The sequence below is a fragment of the Gouania willdenowi genome, unplaced genomic scaffold, assembly GCF_900634775.1.
Source record: "Gouania willdenowi unplaced genomic scaffold, fGouWil2.1 scaffold_175_arrow_ctg1, whole genome shotgun sequence".
Lineage (NCBI taxonomy): Eukaryota > Metazoa > Chordata > Actinopteri > Blenniiformes > Gobiesocidae > Gouania > Gouania willdenowi.
The window spans coordinates 47,733-69,084 of record NW_021144926.1 but is presented as its reverse complement, the minus strand read 5'-3'; the positions used below and the strand labels follow the sequence as shown (position 1 = coordinate 69,084).

General features: G+C 38.4%; 1 protein-coding gene and 1 pseudogene across 1 annotated transcript; both read left to right on the top strand.

Annotated features, from left to right (window-relative positions):
- Positions 1 to 272: 272 nt before the first annotated feature.
- Positions 273 to 938, top strand: LOC114458752 (G-protein coupled receptor 35-like). Its single transcript, XM_028441146.1, has one exon. It carries the CDS (start codon positions 273 to 275, stop codon positions 936 to 938), a length of 666 nt encoding a protein of 221 aa, XP_028296947.1.
- A 7,600-nt stretch (positions 939 to 8,538) lies between these two features.
- LOC114458751 (ras GTPase-activating protein-binding protein 1-like) lies at positions 8,539 to 10,581 on the top strand (annotated as a pseudogene).
- Positions 10,582 to 21,352: the final 10,771 nt, after the last annotated feature.

Below are 21,352 nucleotides of genomic sequence, written 5' to 3'. Positions count from 1 at the left end.
TTGGTTACACATATTTAAATATACATTACCATACAATACATCTGAACCAAATATTTACAGTATCTGAATCAAAGGGAAAATCAGATCCTTGTGATCAGGTGCAAATGAGGAAAATCAAAGAAAGGATATATTTTGTGTTGTCATGGTGACTGGCTTATTTCAGTTATATTTGATCAGAAAACAAAAGGTTTGAAATGTTTCCCTATCCTGACTCTCACAATGTGACGTCCAACTGCAGTGAAGGACCAGAGGAAAGTGGACATTGTGGGGACATGATAGCAGACATTACGGTCTGGACCACCTTCAGCGCTCTCTTCTCTGTGGTTGGATGTCCTGCTTGTGCTGCTGTTCTCTGGGAGTTGTTCAAAAGACACAAAAGAGGAAACTATGTCACCCCTAATGATGTCTTCATGATCAACATCACCATCATGGACCTGCTCTTCTTGTTGTTCATCCCTCTTGGGTTGTTTAACTTCCTTTTCTGGCTTTTCCAGCCTGTCCAGATGTGGAGTGACTTTCTGTATGATTTAAACCTGACTGGACGACCTCTCCTCACGGCCTGCATGTGTTTTGACTCCTACCTGGCAGTGGTCCACCCAGTCTTTTATCACACCCACAGGAGTCCAACTGTTGGCATCCTCGTGGCTGCTGCATTGTGGGCCATCACTTTAGCTAAAGGAACCATTAACACAGTCATAGATGAGCTGAACCACAGTCCCTGGACCATGTTTATGTATGTCATAGCTCTCCCTGTCATCATCATCTGTAACTCCTCAGTACTGTGGACGCTGAGGAAGTCTCACAGTGGAAGGACGGGTCTCCACCCAATGAAGAAGAAGGCTCTGCAGATCATCACCAACAACATGATAGTGACCGTCGTTGTTTACCTTCCTCCTGTGATGGTTTACATCGTTGGCAACATGAGAGGTTTCTGCTAAGGTAGGGGTTCTCATCTGGTCTCACCCTGGGACCCACATTTTACCATGGTCGTTCAATTGTGACCCAATTTTTTTTTTTTTAGAATTCAACCACAAATTATTTTTTTCTCAATTATCTGTTGAAAACAATCTTTTTTAAAACATAAATCTCTATATTTTCCTGTGTAACATGCATTTCACAGCATGAAATGCAAAAGAAAATGTCTTTCAAAATAAAAGACAAGTCCAACATGAGAAATATTAAGCATTCATTTATTTTTGACCAGCTGTCCATGACAGCGACCGTGGCTCAGGTGGTAGTGGGTCGTCTTCTGATCGAGAGGTTGGGGGTTCGATCCCAGTACCTGACTATGTGTCGAAGTGTCCTTGGGCAAGACACTGAACCCTAAGTTGCTCCCAGTGGTCGACTAGCGCCTTGCATGGCAGTCCTGTCCCACTGGTGTGTGAATGTGAGAGTGATTGGGTGAATGAGCTATGTAAAGCGCTTTGAGACTGTTTCAGTGTGGTGATAAAGCGCTATATAAAATCAAGTCCATTTACCATTTACCATTTACCATGACCCACCCAGTATAGGTCTGCGACCCACTTTTGGGTCCCGACCCACCAGTTGAGAATCATTGTGCTAATGAATCTAACAGGAGATCAGACCTGTTCATAGAATATATGCTTTCTATTAGGGATGGGCTATATTATCAAATGTTATATTGGTTTTTCCACAGATATTGAAAAAATACTGTATGTGCTGTTGTTTAAGACAACACAATAATAATGAAAATGAAAAATATATGAATGATGTTAATTTTTCAAAATATAGAATAAATAAATAAACAAATAATTGATTAATTAATAAGTAAAAAATATTCAAAAACAAACATGACTTTTTCCATTACTGAAGAAATTGGAAATTTAGTGTTGGACAATATCGGATATCAGCAAAAAGCTAATATTGAACTTTCTATAGAGTAGCACATTTTATAATAAATACAATGTTATTTAACAGAACAATCAACTCCTGTCCTCATATGTGTCCTTTAGCCATAACATAACATTATTGTAAGAATGGCCTCATGGGTAGCCTTAAAAAGTAGTCCAAGGTTCCAAAAATGCAGTCAAGTGTATTTATTTACAGTGAAAAAAAGTGCATCAGTATTTGTGTTTTCACAACATTTCATATGAAAAGTGTGTGTTCACATTGTTATGTCTAAGGTGGGCCCATAATAGAAATATAAGGTTTCATTAGCCAGGACAGAAATGAAGCTGTTAATAGGGGTTGGTCAGTGACAATTCATATAAGCAAATAGTACGGTATAGTGGCTTCTTTGATGGAAATATTTGTATTGATTGATCATTTATTTTTTCCTTCAAAAGTCAGTTTTAGTCAAGTTATTGACATTTTCTTAGAAGTATTAATTTTAGATCAAAGCTCCACAAATGGCATTACACAGTGAAGGATCTGATAAAAGCACTTTGGTGTTTGGTTTGCTCACAGGTTCCAGTCAGTTTTGATTTCTGGTTATTGTTCACTGGTATTAAATGTTGGAAGAATTGTGTTATAATAAATATCATTTTAGACAATGTTGATATTTTTGTTTTCTTTCCACATTAATAAACACATTTGGATAATGTTCTTAAACAACTGATTATTTTCATTTTTCTTTATTGTACATTATATTAACTGTCATCAATGCCTTTAATTGTAAAACAATATATTTTCCCTTTGGTCTGTATTTCCATCATAAGTTTGGTCTTAAATTTTCTTAAGGTGGTATTAAAAAGTCATAAATATATATTCTTATATTCTTCTTACCTGTAGTCACCCTGTATTTATCATCATTATGCTTGTAACCTATGTGAATAGATGCTTGTAAAATAAAAATGTACACATTGCTTTTTTTTTACATTTAAACTTTTATTAAACATCAATTTCAGATGCACTCCTGGAAAACAAACATATTCAAATTAATAAATCATATTTTTGAATATTAATTCTCATTTGTTCCTCTACAAAATGCATCTTGTAACTGTAGAGGATGATGACATCATTTGTCACACATACATAGCAGAGAACAGAGAGTGACAGTGAGGAGGTCATAAACTGATAAATATTTTCACCCTCATGGACCACATGGTCAGAATGCTCTGCCAGATGTGCTCCAGTGTTTAAGTCGTGTCGTTACTACAGTTCTTCAATCACTTTCTAGCATAGATGGCCACAGACAGAGCGATGCCGCCAATGGCTACTGCAGTGGCACCAAGCAGCCACTTCCAGCTCAAACCTCATGCTGACTTGGCCTGATGTTTGTGGGTGCTGGACGGGTTCTCCAACATCTTCTCATCCATGGCCTGATGTTTGTGGGTGCTGGACGGGTTCTCCAACATCTTCTCATCCATGGCCTGATGTTTGTGGGTGCTGGACGGGTTCTCCAACATCTTCTCATCGTCCTCACTGTCCTTCTTTATCATTGTGGAGACCTCATCGCAGATCGTGTTGTTGCGTGGCTTCAGGTCCTGCTGATCAAGGACATTGCCTTGCTCCCTCTTGCAGGTGGCCAGATCAATCTTCTCAGTGGGGGGCAGCAGCTTCAGGTATGGAGCATCAGTAGCTTCCAGGAGCTTAATTTCAAACTCAACCTTTGACCGAATCTTGAAGAGCACCTTCTCTCTCATTTCCATGAGTCGCACCGCTACATCCAGTTCCTGGATCGCTTCCCCGTTACCCACAGTGAACGACAACTCCTGTTCCTCGTTGACCAGCGTCCCATCCCTCAGTTGTGTTATTAGATGAATCTTCACAATCTGTCCAGGTTGCGGCCTACTGTATCTTCCTCTTCCAGCCTGCAGCACCTTTTTCATGATCTCACCATTTCCAAGGATATCTAACCACACATGAGTTTCTCTCCTCATGAACTGATGACAATCTTATTCCCACTCTTCATGACTGGTGCACTGTCACTGCTTTGGTAAACAACCTGAAACACAAGAAAACATATTATAAGTAAATTACCATTATTAGCTGGCAGCTTCTGAGCAGGGTTGGAGTCAGTTATAATTGTAATTATGTAATTGATAATTAATTACAAAGATGGTGTAGTTATAAATGTAATTGTAATTTTAAAAATCTTTTGCTGTCATAATCTCATTAAATTCTAGTTGAGTTCAGATAATTTACTTTTTAATTGTAATTGCCTTTAAAATTCTATAAAAAAGTCAATTATTTAATGCAAAACTGGTGAACATGTTCTACACATATGTAGTTAAAATAATATTAAAACGTTTATATCAAGCTTTCTCACATTTTACCATTTTAAAAGTGTATTTTACAGCTGACTTAAGACCAACCACAACCTCTACCAAGTCCTGCACGGCTCCATACTCCTCAATAATGTGGAGGCCAACACAGTCATAAAATAAAACATTATTTTAGAAGTTTTGATAGCAGAAGAAAAATATACAATTGAAAATAACTGAGCATTTCCAACATATCCCAGAGTTTGTTCACAAACATGTTAAAGAACACTTAAAAAATAAATGAACATGACATCATGTGAAGTGGACTCTTCTGTTGGTAACTCCACCACTGGGGCTTCAATAACTTCTGAATGCTAAATCTGTATTCACGTTACACTGATCAACCTCACACTCACATCTATTTGTCTGTGACCAAGTGTTTTTGAACAACATCAACCAGGTTTGATGGACCATGGAAAGACTTGTTAACAGCAGAAAACCCTCATTTAGAATCTACACGATGACCTCAGATATCAGTCTTTAGAAATGATTATTTAGTTATCTGTGTTTACTTGTTCTTTTTCTACATCACCTGTTTTTAATATTTATTCTATATTTTTACTTGTTCTTGTTCTACATCACCTGTTTTTAATATTTATTCTATATTTTTAAATTGTTCTACATCACCTGTTTTTAATATTTATTCTATATTTTTACTTGTTCTTGTTCTACATCACCTGTTTTTAATATTTATTCTATATTTTTAAATTGTTTTTGTTCTACATGACCTGTTTTTAACATTTATTCTATATTTTTACTTGTTTTTGTTCTACATCACCTGTTTTTAACATTTATTCTATATTTTTAAATTGTTCTTGTTCTACATCACCTGTTTTTAATATTTATTCTATATTTTTAAATTGTTCTTGTTCTACATCACCTGTTTTTAATATTTATTCTATATTTTTAAATTGTTCTTGTTCTACATCACCTGTTTTTAATATTTATTCTATATTTTTAAATTGTTCTTGTTCTACATCACCTGTTTTTAATATTTATTCTATATTTTTTTTACTTGTTATTGTTCTACATCACCTGTTTTTAATATTTATTCTATATTTTTTACTTGTTGTCGTTCTGCCTCACCTTTGTTAATTTCAATAAATGTTCTTTAAAAAAAAATAGACTTGTACCAATTGTTATAATTATAGTGTCATTTTTATGATGTTAATTGAAGGAGCAAAAGTAGTATCGGCTCCAAATATCGGCTCAAGAAATTCAGCAGTTTGTATTGGTCATCAGCTAAGGCATCGGCCCTAAAAAATCCATATCAGAATTTTTACTTCGGTGCATCACATATATATATATATATGGGATGCATATATATATATATATATATATATATATATATATATATATATATATATATATATATATATATATATAATAAAACACTGTTTTGTTTTTCTACATTGTGTTTCTTTAAATAACTACACTGAATGTACAGTACATATTTGTCACTGTGAGGATCCTAGTCTATTTTTCTTTGTCTATGTTTTCTCCTCCCTGTGTGTTTTACTTAGAACTGGCTCCACCCACCTTGTCTGCAATCAAGTCTGCAAAGCTGCTTCTCATCTCCAATCAAGCTACCTACACACTCCACAATATAAGATCAGGCTCATTCTACCACTTGATGTCAGATCATCAGTTTACCAACCGTCATCTTTAAACTTCATCCTGCAACTGAACGTGTTCAGCCTCCACCTCACATCTGGATCACATCTCACTCACTGAACATCAGGAACCTGCACCTTGGACCTCCTGCCAGCATCCTACAAACAACAGCAATACGTTCTTTTGTAAACCTTACCTAAGACTGTTTGTGTAGCACTGATAACTATATATGTGATTAATATTTATAATATTAATCTACATATTTATATAGGATTGACAGTGTAATTTATACTTATACAGAATTATATTTATTAAATATAATAATAAAGTATTTAAGCTTTAAGTTCAGTTGGGTGGTTTTGAAGGGGTTCTCCGTTGCTAAAACTCATTTCTTTAAAGCGTGTGATGTCACTTCCTCCACTCCACGTTACTCTCGCGAGATTCCGTTCAGCCAATCACGTAGCTCGGTCACCTATTGCAAACAGCTGTGTTTGTTCCCTGTCAGAGAGTGACGACACACACACGGAGCTGCTACAACAGGTTGGTTCTTTAACATCTACTTTAGGTTTTTAACAACTTTAGTACTCACTACAACCTTTGTACACCTTCAGACTTCACCACCTCAGGGATAGGAGACATTTAATCCTGCTGAGCTTGACGTTTGAAAAGGAATTGGTGAGTTTAAATGTTTGTTGCTCAGGAGCATGCTATGCTAACTGAATGCTAACGTAATGCCATTGAACTATGTTAGGTGGCTAATGTTGTATTAGATACATTATGTTGAGTGCTGTTACCCCAGTATAACTGTTAACACTATTGAAGTATTGATTTGTGTTGGTTGAGTGAGTGTGATGGAGCCATTTCAGCAGCAGAGGGCGCTAGAGGAGTGTCTCTACCCTAATCAGCCATAAAAGGAGGCTGTAATGAGCGTCAGGTGTGGCACTGGAGAACAAACGCTTTTTATCATCTTTACAACATAAAACGTTACTGCTTTGGTTACATTAGGCCTGGGTGATATGGACCAATATTCATATCTCATAGATTATATAAACTCCATTTATTTATATTTTTCAATATAGTTTTAGAAAAAAAAAAACAATAGGTCAAAGGAGAAAAATACCACAAAGACCCTTTTATTAATCACTAGCAGCACAACATCAACATTTTGTTCCACTTGTGACTTTTTCCTTCATTAACCCTTGGGGCACCTTTACAAAAAAGTTCATCTTTGAGCTTGGGGAACAAAACGCTACACTGTAAAAAATAAAATAAAAAAAATAAACCATTTTTTACAGTAAAAAACTGGCAGCTGTGGTTGCCAGAGCATTACCGTAAACCGTTTAGTTAGAATAAGTGTTTATCCAGACCTTTTACATTTAGGAACTACCGGTCTTATCAAAATATTACCATCATTAACACTGTTTCTACCTTTACGGTAAAGGAAGATTACTGTACAATTTACAGTAAGAGTTGATCACTCTAAAGCATACTGTAAAAATATTTATCAATTAAACATTTTCTCATATAATAAACTTATGCAGTAATTATTTTGTTACTGTGAAAGACAATTAAATTATAATATATGACTATGTATTACAATACAGGAAATAACTACTCCTGCTTTAAAATACATTTAGGGCACATTAAGGGTATATTTTTTAACAATGTTAAGAATACAAATCCATGACATTTTCAATAAACATTTGCTCACAAACTGAAATTTAGTTTACTGAGTAATGTTTGTATGAAAAGACAATTTAAATAAAATAAATGTATCAAATTTCTTTCACTTTTCCATAGAACTTTGACTTTATTTTCAAGATCATTAATTGAACAAAGAAGCTTTAATATGGTGTTTTCATCTCAGATTGATGGTTGTGAGTAATGTCAGGATCCAGAGAACAAATGAGGTCACTTCCTCTAAACGTCCATGGGCAGACAGTCATTTTTTAAAAGTCTTTCAGCTGGATCAGTGGGTGTAGTTGTTGTGTTCCTGTAGCTGTATGGCAGCAATAAGGCCTTTCTGTTGACTGGAAATGTTCCCCTGATGGACAGGATTTCAGGAATTAACATCTAGCAGTAAGAAAACAAAATGAACATGGTCAAAGTTTTATCAATCACATCTTGGGCAAAAATACATAAAAAAGGTTGTTTTATTACTCACATATCTTCTGGCTGAGTACAGAAACACACCTATCAGCCTGGATCAATGGGAGTTTCCAGAGTAGGATGAAGCAAAATGGAAAGAAGTGGAAAAATAGGAGAAAAACAAAGCTTTCAGAGGTTTTTCTTTTTTTAAAGAACTTTTTCTTAAAGAAACAATGAGGAAATACTGCCTGTGTCAGTACAGTAGCTTTTATTGTACCCTGTATGTTCAATGGTTGAATAAACTTCAGCTTTATTTAACACAAGCAAAGGTATTGTCTCTTAAAATTTGAATATTCATAAATTTAGACTTTTGTTGAATTTGTTATCATCATTGTGTAATTTTTATGATGTAAATTGAGGGAGCAAAAGTAGTATCAACTCAAAACTGAAACACAGTAAAGCTCCGGTTTGTACACGGACCCAGAGAGAAGTGACATCACTACCGCTGATAATTCACCAATCTTTCATTTCTAATCACATGCTAATGTGTTTGTTAGCCGCCAGACTGTGATTCAAATAGGTATTAATTAATAGGATTAGGTCTGAAAGCATGTTTATCACTGCACTCAGTGAGTTAGTGACGTACACACTTTGAAATACTATATTTTTCAGAATATAAGGCGCACCGGATTATAAGGCGCACTATCAATGAATGGGTCTGACCGGGTCTATTTTCATACATAAGGCGCACTAGTTTATTATTATTATTATTATTAAGGCACATTAAGAGAAACAAAATAGTCGGATAAGTCAAACTTTATTCAACTCATTAACAATAATTCTCAACATTGTTCAGGTTTAACACACAAAATACAGAACAATACACCGACTTTTTCAGTTCAGTATGTTAAAGCACAGTACGGTACATATCACTCCATGAGGCTCCTGACTACAGTAGCCCTGAAGCACCAAAAATCCATCAAGCGGTGCAGCTTCATAGTTTACCAAAGTTGTACTAAAACATTTTGACACATTAATACATTAAATTAATTAAATTAAAATTAAATTAAATTAAATCGGGGCTTTCGCCTTTAATTGGCCATGTAATGTTAGTACATTATTGGAATTTGTCTTCTGCACTTAACCCATCCCTGAGGAGCAGTCGGCAGCCATTTTGCGGCGCCTGGGGAGCAGTTCGGGGTTAAGGGACTTGCTCAACATCCCACAGTGACGGCCCCGGTGAGGCTTGAACCGGCAACCCTCCGATTACAAGCCCAGCGTCCTTAACCACTAGGCCACCACTCCCCTTCATACATACATAAGGCTCACCTGATTATAAGGCGCACTGTCGATTTTTGAGAAAATTAAAGGATTTTAAGTGTGCCTTATAGTCTGAGAAACCTGCACAGGTTCTATGGCAAGGACTTGTCGTACATTCACGGAGGTTTGGAAATTTGGAGATCCAGAAGCGGGTGATGGAGCTGAGTTTCAAGGACTGTCACACTGAGATTTGTCACATGGACGCCCACTCCATGCTGAACGAGGGCGTGGTGGTGCAGGTGATGGGGGAGCTGTCTAACAACATGCAGGCCATGAGGCCTTCGTCCTGGCTCCGGAGGGAACCACCGCAAACAAATTTTATATCCACAACGATGTCTTCATGTACCAGGATGAGGTCTTTCAGGACTCGGACTCTGAACCTCCTGAAGAGTCGGAGGAGGACGTGGAGGAGCTGGAGGACATAACAGAAAAAAGCTCCTCAGACCTCCTGGAGCCCGCCCCTGAGAATAACAGGTCGTTCTCCTGGGCGTACGTTACCAGTAAGTACCTCCCACCCTGTGGAGCTGTCCCAGTGTCAAGAATTCCCCCCCACAAGGTTAAAGTCCTGCCCACAACACAGCCCAGAGTGGAGGTAAAGTGTGAGTCTCAGAGCTCCACACAGAGACCTCAGAGACCTAAGGGTCGAAGGATTGTTTGTTATCCTGACGCTCATCAGCTGTTCGTAGGAAATATTCCTCACGACTTGAAAAAGACCGAACTGGTGGAGTTCTTTGAACAGTTCGGCTCAGTGTTGGATTTCAAGGTCATTAGCAGAGGAAAACATCCAAACTTTGGTTTTGTGGTGTTTAACAATTCTGAGCCGGTCCAGAAGATCCTCAGCAGCAGACCTATTGAGTTGTTTGACAACGTGCATCTGAATGTCCAGGAGAAAAAGAGGCGTTCGCCGCTTGAAGTTGAGGGCAGAGAGTCTGAGGGTCGAAGGATGGTTCGTTATCCTGACTCTCATCAGCTGTTCGTAGGAAATATTCCTCACAACGTGGAAAAGCCCGAACTGATGGACTTCTTTGAACAGTTCGGCTCAGTGTTGGATTTCAAGATCATCAGCAGAGAAAAACATCCAAACTTTAGTTTCGTGGTGTTTAACGATTCTGAGCCGGTCCAGAAGATCCTCAGCAGCAGACCTATTGAGTTGTTTGACAACGTGCGTCTGAATGTCCAGGAGAAAAAGACGCGTTTGCCACGTGAAGTTGAGCGCAGAGATGCTCGTCCTCGCCCTGGAGCACCCAGAGGGGGCGGAGTCAGAGGCCCCTCATCCCAAGGGGGTGGAACCAACAAACCCAGCCTTGGCTCTGTTTGTGGGGTGGTGGCCTAGTGAGTGTTTCTTTGCCCCCTGGCAGTGAGACTACGCCCCCTCCTTAAGCCCCACCCACTGTGTATCTGGACGTTTGCATCACTCTGAACTCGAATCGATCGAAAGATTAAAATATTGGTTGAAAACTACTTGAACTGTGGTCTGTGGTCAATGAAGTTTGAATAAAAACTAACAAATCGTAACATTGCCTGGCAACCCTTTTCAGAGGGTTGAATTAAAGATCCAAACAATAATAATTGTAGGAGCCATGATTCATTTCTGAGCTACCTCAGTATAATATGTTTAGCATCTACCTAACCCGTAGATGGGCGGGTCATGCAGGTTATTTATGTTGACATGGTGATTGCACAGGTGTGGTCAATCAGGGAGAAGCAAACAGTTTTTCGACTACTCCTGGGGCTCTTGTGAATGGGTTTTCTGTATTCAGTTTTACCGGACATTTTAATAGTATTTTTTTGTATTCACAATTCCCTGTTTATTTTCTGGATTAAAGGGCAAATAATTCAGAAACACCAACAAATTATTTTCATATCCTTTATCAACCAAGTACTTGTCAAAACAACAATCTCTGCACCGCTAAAGGTGGACAAAGTTAAAGGGCTTGGACACTTTAATAATAATAATAATAACAGTAGTAGGGGACACATGTCAGTGTTAAACACAGCTCTGTGTGCTGTTCAGCAGAGGGGTGTTCCATAAAGGAGGATTAACAAACTCTGAGTCTATCAATAAACGCTGGGTCAACATACCCCACGATGGGAAACTCTGTTTATCTGATTCTATTACAGCTGGTATGAAGTGGGTTAATCAACCCTGAGTATGTAAACCTTGGGTTACTTATGTGCACGCGCAAGATAAAAAACAATCATCAATGGATCAGAGATTACTCAAACTGCCATGACAACCAAATGGAACAGAGTGAGTTATTCACCCTAATGGGTGAAATAAGTCGGTGTTTGATGAATATGAGCCTGTTCTAAAGGTGTGTTCAGTCTTTAGTGACTATAGTGGCTTTAGTCACTCGTAATTAGTCACACATTTTGGTCGCTTCATCACTTTATTGCTTCAGTGACGTGACGAGCGGTGAATAATATGAATAAGATGTGTCTGAGGAGACGTGTCAGCAGCATAGGATGTCTGCATAGAGAGTCCTCCTGTTACACTGGATATAAAAACAGTAAATGCTGCTTCACATCACATAATTTATATTGATTTTTAATGTAATATTGTCGGTAGAGTCATCTCAACGTCCTAATAAATGTCATAACCAAAAACTGTAGCGGGACGCGAACCCCCGACCCATCGTTTCCAAGAGCTGTGTCACACTTCACTGCACCATCATACCTTCAAAGATGTGTGATCTACAGATTGAACTGTAACTGTATAACAATATAAAACAATAATCAAGCCTTAAAAGTGGATTTATTTAAATGATCATCTCCTCCTTTATATTATCCACAGGTTTGTATTCAGAGAACTTTATTACAGACGTCAGTAGATGTTTTAATGCAGATCAACCTCAACCTAATGATCTACATCTACAATGTTATAAAGAAAAGTTCTCAAACTTTTCAGCCAGTGACCCTCAAAAATAAAGGTTCCAGAGACCGGGGACCCCCACTGTACCTGAAGGTGGTTGATCACAGGCATGAACATTGAAGAACATTTATGTGGAGACAGGACCATCTATGAGATGAAATAAAGGAGAGAGATTTTTGGGGAGCATCGATAAAGTCAGTAAAATGATGGTCCATTGTTCTATGAATCTGTGATAACCACATTTATTTATCTTAATAATATCCACTGTTATCCAGGTCGTTTATTATTTGCGCCATAGTTTGTAGTCATCTTAAAGATGTAAATCATTGTTTTAATCAGAAATAAAATGGGTTAAAAGTGACCAAAAACTGTGGAAAAGATACTGAAAAGAGATTTTAAAATTCACAAAAAATGGTTAATATTCGCAAATTAGAGGTAATGTAATTTAAAAATTAGGAACAATTAGTTTGAACTGGCAAATAATGGGCATGAAAAATCGTGAATGAGGTTAAACTGGCCAAAATAAGCATGAAATATGGTGAAAAGATGATAAACGTGACAATAATTGGTCAACATAAGTAAGTGGTGACAAGGGTTTATATGTGCCGAAAATGTCTTGAAAGTTGAAAAAATGTGCAGAAAAGGCATTGAAATTTGATGGAGAAGTGGTAGGAAAGGGAGTAATGTAGCAAAAATGCATTAAAAGGAGCAAAAATATGGCAAAAAAAAAGGGATAAATATAGGTTCAAATATGGCGTTTGGTGTGGCTACTCTGTGTTTGTTACACATGTCCTAGACTAAATCAAATACTTGGTGCAATGGTTTCTGTTCTCAGCTGGTGATGTCTGTATCCTGTGAACAAAAAACTACATTTATATACATTTCAAAGGTTGATTATGATTTTTTTTAAATATTTCAAGTTATAATTTCTATCCATGTCTAAATATTTATTTATCTATCTGAGGATATAAATACACATAAGGGTTTTAGTTGTGAGATTTTTAGAACATAAATAGAGGTAAATGACAATATTTTACATAGATATAACATAATATTCAAACTGACAGAGATTATTAAAGAAGTGAATACAAAAGTAAGACAATAACCCAAAGAACTGAAAAGTAAATCAAATCATTAGAACAGTAATTAGAACAAAACAGAAATGTAACCAGGTGCTATGTTAATTTATGCCTCTACTAATATTTATATAGTTTACAAAGAAACAGATTTGTGATTGTATTTATGTCTTTATTATCTCTCTAAAGAGTCCTAGTTAAATCTATAGACCACGTACCATGTACAGTTCAGCCCCCCCACCTTTGATTAGACGTTTTATGTGGTGAGGTAGTTTTTATAACCTCAGGTGATCAGCCACTGTTCTGCATTCTGGGCCAGGGTCTATACAGTATATATGATTCCTCAATATATGGAATAATGTTATCCATGTCTGTTATTAAGATCATTAGTTCATTTACCTTTTAACTAAAAAATATGACTTTTATTCAAGCTACAACTGTAAAGTGTTGGGGCGTGTTACAAAAAAAATAAAGTCAATCAACTCTATTCATCAAGAGAAAGAAAACAGTATGAAATCTATAAATATGATATCCAAAAGTTATTTTAATTGTCATTTCAAAACTATCAACGTATGATCAACAAGAAAAAGTTTTTAGTAATTCCTTAAAAAAAAGATCCTAACACATCTTAAATTACAAATATTTAAATAATTGTGTGTGTGTGTGTGTGTGTGTGTTATAGTGTTAATTGACTTGTCTAAAAAACTAAACTATTGATGAAAAAATAATATAGAAATATGAATATTGGTCCATATCACACAGGCCTACTGTAACCAAAGCAGTAATGTTTTATCTTGTAAAGGATATGATTGTCTAAACCAGGGGTCCCCAATCCTGGTCCTCAAGGGCCACAATCCAGCATGTTTTAGATGTTTCCCTCTTCCAACACACCTGATTGAAATGAACAGGATTGTTATCAGAATTCTGCAGAGCTTGATTGTGACGTGGTTCTTGATTAAATAAATGATGGCATAACCAGGATATACATTTTTAGTGCTTTTATTCCATAAAGTGAACAATAACAAAAAAAACTCCAGGATGAAGAGGAGCGCTAGACAAATAAACAGAAAAAGAGAATAAATATTTACAATAGATATAACTGCACATGCAACAAAATAACAGAGGTTTTCTGGCTTACCTTCATTGCACCCAGGCAGGACATACACTGACAGGGAGAGCAGAGACTGGCTCCCTTCTATAGCCCTTGGCTCCTCCCCCTTGTCCATTAAAACCCATAATCAGGGTTTTCTACCTAAAAACCCATTCATTTCCACCCTAACATCTATGTAAAAATTGGGCCATTTATTATTAATTCAATTCCGTTGTATCTGCCAACATGACATTAATCAAATTAGTTTTGTCCCGAAAACTACTATTTGCGCTGACGTCACCGATGACGTCAGACGCCGACGTCCCGCATGTAATAGATAAAACCCGGAAGTGTGCGCGGCGCTCGGTTTGAATAGATGGATGGTGAAATGAGAGATCGTACGTTATCTAAACTTTATGGACAACTAGCTATGGCTATGGATGATTTTCACGGTGGCCTTGTGTGCACCCAAGACTACTGTGATGGATGGATGGATGGAGAAACCGAGCGGAAAACGGAGCGGATAAACAGGTAAGTAACTATCGCATGTGTGTATGTGTGGATGTGGTTAGAGAGAGAGAGACTGCTGCCCGCCTCTTACCATGCTTTGCCGTAACGTACGCTTAGGGACGGGTTTGCACCGTCACATTGATGATGAGTTCATCATTTGAATCAGGTGTGTTGGAAGAGGGAAACATCTAAAACATGCTGGATAGTGGCCCTTGAGGACCAGGATTGGGGACCCCTGGTCTAAACTGTGTAAAATGAGGTGTTCAAACACTGCTTAAAGTAGGATTTTATTAATATGAGTGTGTTACCTCAATAACAAATAGAAATCACTAGACTGATATGATGCTTTGTTATGTAGCAAGTGATGCTAATGCTAATGCTAAAGTATAGTTGATTCATTTCCAGACCCACTTATACCTGTTTGACAGGGTCGCGGGGGTCTGCCGGTGCCAGTCTCTGGCTATCATTGGGCGCTGGGTGGGGGTACACCCTGGACAGGGCGCCAGTCCATCACAGGGCAACACAGACAGACAACCACTCACTCTCATTCACTACTATGGGCAATTTAGAGACTCCATTCAATCTTATAGTCATGTTTTTGGATTGTGGGAGGAAGCCGGAGTACCCGGAAAAAACCCATGCAAACAACACTATAGTTAAAAGACTGTGTGACTATAAGAACATGTCAGATCTTTTGTTTGATGTTCATTGTACTTGGAACCAGTTTGATAAATTACTTACATACAATTTAAAAAAAATATTTGAAAATGACTTTGTCTTAAATGATCTTTTATTTCTTTTTTCCATTTAGGCTGATGATTTTAAGTTGGTGAATTGGTTCGTTTTATTGGTAAATAACTTTAAAATAGTTTAAATGATTTTAATGAAAAAAATTGTATTTTGATAGTGTTTTTTTGTCAGAAGCAGCAACATAAGTGATAGTTTTGTTGATAATGTGGTCAATTGGTCCATTTTTCTATAACCAGTTACATTGTGTTTTAGAAATCCTTCTTAAAGAGCTTAGGTTTAATTTCCCTTTCAACTAAGAATCATTTGGCAAGTATTTATTCTGAAAATCCATATTGCAGTAAGTGAATTTCATGCATATTAATAATTAGAATAAAAACTATTATCTGATAGTTGCAAATATTCTTTTTTAGACTATAAATAAATTTCAACAATGGGAGCTGGAATGTGTCTCACATATAAACTAATATTTGTTTTATCAATGTCTGCAGCTGCCAGTATTGATGAGGAGGCTTTGAAAAGCCTTAGTCGTGATGACCTGAAGGATCTTTTTCCTGGAACTGAGATTGATTTCATCAGTCAAAAGATAAACACACAATGGAATAACTAATGGTATTATTACTATAAACATTGTCTCATATTATTAATGCTCTTAATTGTCTTCTTTTTTTAAAATCTCCCACAATTTTAATAGTGTGAAAATACCAGTGACCAAGAAGCCAAAACTTGTAACTTTTTTTCTTTTAATAACCTAAACTTTGGGTGGGACAGCAACAAGAAAAACCACTTATTACTGTTATTATTATTAATAATATTTCACCATAGTTGACCATCTACACCAAAATGTACAAGTGACTCCAAAAGATGAGGTCCCTGAGGAAGAGGCAGGGCTCCACGCCATAACGATGGGTGTTAAAGAAGAGTTTCTTCTGCTCAAACAACACAGACAATGACACTGATGGTGACAGAAGTGGTGACACAAGCAGTTCAACCATAATTATTGAGAGCAATGATGACCTCAGCGAGGACAGTTTAAATGGAGGTTTGTGCTAAAAGTGGGAACAATTCTGTTATAGTTCTGATTTGTGTACATCTAAAAACATTTAAACCTGTACTGAGACTATATTTGCCTCTGTCTCATGTGCCAGAGTACATTGTAATGCACACAATGTTGGATAATGACCTGTGTTTTACTGTTATTTTGCTTATGTGTTTACAAATGATTTCATTATTTTCCCCAGGAAAAGCATCTCCACTGTTTTGGAAGTTACTGAACACACTTTTTCTGACTTAAATCAGCTGACACAGTCATATTCTACATGATCAATATCAAACACATTTTCATAATTTCCTAAGTAAAACATTAAGATGATCAAATGGAATAGGTAATTGACCATTCCTAAAAAAAAATCTGAAAGTCCAATAAGAAAACACAGCTCTACTCAAACTGTTATTGCTTTTTAGACTTTAGGAGAAGTGAAGTTTGACCTCTGATAGGTGTACCTTACACTCTTTATGATAACTGTTTTCTGGTTTTGTCAAACCTCGTGGGTGAAGTAGCAACACAGTATTGTTATGCCTGTGTTGACTAATAACTTTCTAATATAATTGTGCATTATATTTTATTCATACACATGCCACTAACTATGATTTCTCTTCTCTGATGCTAGTGTAATAGTGTTTCCATGGAAACGTCTTTGCCTCACCGTCTTATTTTAATGTCTGAGGATGCAGGCGAGTCACTACAAAACATTGAGCAAAATGTACAAGAATCCCAACACAAAACCCAACCAAGGTGATTTTAGACCTTGAGTTCAAGGCTAGACGGGCTTTCATTGATGCAGATATTACAAAGGAAGAAGACTGACCTATGAAACTCTTTGATGCATATCCCTGCTTCAAAGACACTAGAAATGTCAGCTTTTTGACTTCCGTCCTTGGTACTGTGTGTTTCTGTCTGTGCAGTCTGCCCTGTATTAAGCCTGCTCAGTGGTAATAACTGAACAGAATTGTGTCCTAGGCAATGGATGAGCTGCATCGCATCATTGGTGGCACCAACCGCAAATACATGGAGGAAATGAAGGGAAGATGGGCAGACTTTTGTGCTAAGGTGCAGTTCTATGGAGTGTGGAAGAAGGTCCTGAAACCTCATTTTACCTTGGATCTGTGTGGAGGTAAGTTGCTGTTCAATATACCAAATTCATTGTTATGGCAGCCATGTTCAAACTAATCCTTAAAAGGCCATTTTGGTTCCATAGTGGATTTCACCATCGCCCTCTTCAGTGCACTCCCATCATTGTTCCCCTCACCAACTCCACCACCAAAGCTGGAGGGGCGCCAAATTTTTAATTAAATTGAGTACATTTCTTCAGTACATCGTCTGTTATATGTTGTCACCACCAAATGTAGTATTTTTTTTCTAGATCATCACCAACTCAGGTTGATCCAGGCTGATTAAAACCATCCCATCTGAGCTGGGACATGAACTGATCCATTTATTCACACATTAGTTCTTCTAATGTCTTTAAACACTTTTATTGATACACACAGACCTGGTCAGAGCAGGTTACACTCCCAGTTATGATCATGGAAAATAACATTTGCTCTGTCTCAGTATCTAGTTTAGACTTTTTTTAGTCCTGTGTCCTGGGTATGATGGGTTCACGAGGTGAACAGTACTCAGCCATGTTGGGAAGGCCAGAAATCACACAGCATTTCACCCAATGATAGTGGTCTATGCCAGAAAATACCACAGACCAAGTATTTGTAGTGTAGTCATAGCACTCAACAATTCTGTTTCCTGCGCGACAAGAGACAACAAAGATCTGCTTGTTCATCACTGCAATGCCAAAGCAATTGTGTCTGTGGACCATTTCAGGGACATCGTACCAGGTGTTGGTCACTGGGTCATAAGCCTCAGCAGACCTCAGACATCTGGACCCATCTCTGCCTCCAACTGCAAAAATGTGGCCCATATATGCAACGACTCCAAGTCCACACCGAGGTGTTCCCATGGGAGTGATCAGTGTCCACTGGTTGGTGTCTGGGTTGTAATACTCAGCAGTATTCAGTGATCTATTACTCCATCCTCCACATATGTATATCTTGTTGTTCAGTGTGGTGCAGCTCGCCCTGATCCTCCCTTCATTCATTGATGCAATGAACGTCCACTGGTTGATGTTGGGCTGGTAGCGTTCAGCAGTTCTGAGTAAGGAACCATCATCATCCCTGTAGCCTCCCATAGCGTAGATGTATACCTTTAGCACAGTAACACTCATTAAGTACCGTGACTCCTGCATTGGTGACATCTCCTGCCAAGTGTGTGTGACTAGGTTATACCTCCACACTCTGATACAGGGGTCGGTCCAACTTAAACCACTACCCACAATGTAGAAGCATCTACCAAGGAAGACAGTGCTGTAGAAGCATAAGTGAGTCACGGGATTCTCCAGACTGGGATGAGTGTGAACTGTGATCCAGCTGTTAGTTCTGTAGTCAAAGGCCTCCATGGTCTTAGAATTTAATCTAAACATCAGTAAGACGGCGTTTGGCAAACGACGGCAAAACAAGGTGTTGTTGATCCCAGACTCAGAGCAGAGTAACGAAGGTTGAGACATGACTTTAAGGGTATCAGAGACCAAGAGGTGGAACTCAGGGTTGGTTTTTACCACATCATTGTTAAGCACATTGTCTGTGATGTAACTTTTGTCCATCAGCCCCAGTCGTACCTTTGGTAACAGAGTAGAAATGGCTCCCTGTCGTTCCTCAGGCATGTGGTTTATCCACCTTAAAACACTTTGATAAACTGTGCTCTCCTGGGTCACAGTAAGGTCATCCTGACCCAGGATATCAGCCAGCTCCTGCTCCGCAAGCTGCAAAAACTCTTCACAGAGTGAAACCTCCTCAAAATTCTCACAGATAAAGTGAAAGGCCTCATTCTTCAGTTGAAACAAAATGGGAATATACCAGACTTTAGTGAACTGCCACAGCCCAATGCATTTTTCTGGACAGAGGTGATCCTTCAGAGCTTCTAAGCATGTTTGTTCCAGACTCTTTACATTGAACTGATGCACTTCCATCATTAGATCAAAAATATAACTGTTGTCAGAGTGACAGATATAAAGTAAATTCACTGAGTCCAAGGCGTTTGTGGGTTATTGTGTCTCTCTCAGAAGGGTTTCCCTCATTAAAGAATACTCAATGTTTTGCTGAGTCCTTTGATGTGTGACCAGCTCCTGATGATGTCATCTGCAGAGTGTGTGATGACATCACAATGAAATTCACACTGACATTCCTTTTGCTGGCTCCTGATTGGTGGATGGTGTTCTTTTTTTGGTCCAGTAGCCAAATAGGGTGTGTTTCAGATATGCATCCTCAGTTGAACTTCAGGAAATGCTAATATTCTAGTTTATTATTAGTTTACACTGAGCCTACAGTTTGAAACATGCAGACAGTTGAGATCAGATGTCTGCTGTAATGTTTTTTTCTTGTTTGAACTGGGTGTGTTAATTAAAATGATCATGTGTAGGGTTTCCTTTGGTCATTTATTTCAATACAATTTTTCATAGTACGGTACAATGAATGTACCTGTCTCTAAAAAGGACTTGGAGATAGGGATGCACAACGTCACTGGCCCTGCAGATGAGTCTGTTGGCGTCTGCGACCCTCAGGCTGCTCCCCCAACAAACAAAAGTGTAGAGGATCACATTTGCCACCATTGACTCATAAAACATCCTCAGCATTTTTCTGCAGATGTCCTCCCTGATACATCCAACCACTGCAGAGTCGTCCGAGAACTTCTGGAGATGACAGGTATCAGTGCAGTAGCTGAAGTCCGTGGTGTAGGTGGTGAAGAGGAAGGGAGAGAGTACAGTCCCTTGAGGGGCCCCGGTGTTGCTGACCACTTTGTCAGACACACAGTGCCACATACTGTGGTCTGCCAGTTAAGTAGTCCACAATCCAGAACACAATGGAGGAGTCAACCTGCATCTCTGTCAGCTTCTCACCCAGTAGAGCCAGACGGATGGTGTTAAAAGCACTGGAAAGTCAAAGAACATGACTCTCACAGTGCTCACCACCACGTCCAGGTGAGAGTAGACATGGATGAGCAGGAAGGTGATGGTGTCCTCAACTCCAACCTTGGGCTGGTAGGCAAACTGTAGTGGGTCCAGGTGTGGTCTGATAGATGTCGGAGCTGCACCAGGATAAGTCTCTCCAGGGTCTTCATGATGTGGGAGGTCAACGCAACCGGTCTGTAATCCTTGGAGCCACTGGGACGTGGCGTCTTTGGAACAGGAACCAGGCAGGATGTCTTCCACAGCACAGGGACCCTCTGCAGACTCAGGCTCATGGTGAAGATGTGCTGGAATATTCCACAGAGCTGTGCAGCACAAGCTTTCAGTACTGTGGGGCAGACTCCATCAGGTCCTGCAGCTTTTCCATAGTGGAGTTTGACCAGTTGCCTTTTCACCTGATCAGCTGTGATGTTTATTTCCAGTGATGTGCCGTGATGACCACTAGGGTTGGTAGGCAAGTTGCAAAGTGAGACCACCAATGACAATTCCATATGTTTCTGCTTGAACGTGTTAATCAAACAAAATCAACATCATAAAACACCATTATTATATCTCATGACACGGCAGCACATTCGTTGTTTGTGTTGGAAACACGGAGAAAATGACAAAAACAACAACAACTCAGAACATCCTCAGTGAGGAGCATCCACAAAGTCAATCCTTCCTTTTGTTCCATTCACTGTAGAAAGTACCAACAAAGTTCTGACCTTACCTTTGCTGAAGGTCTGGTAGCT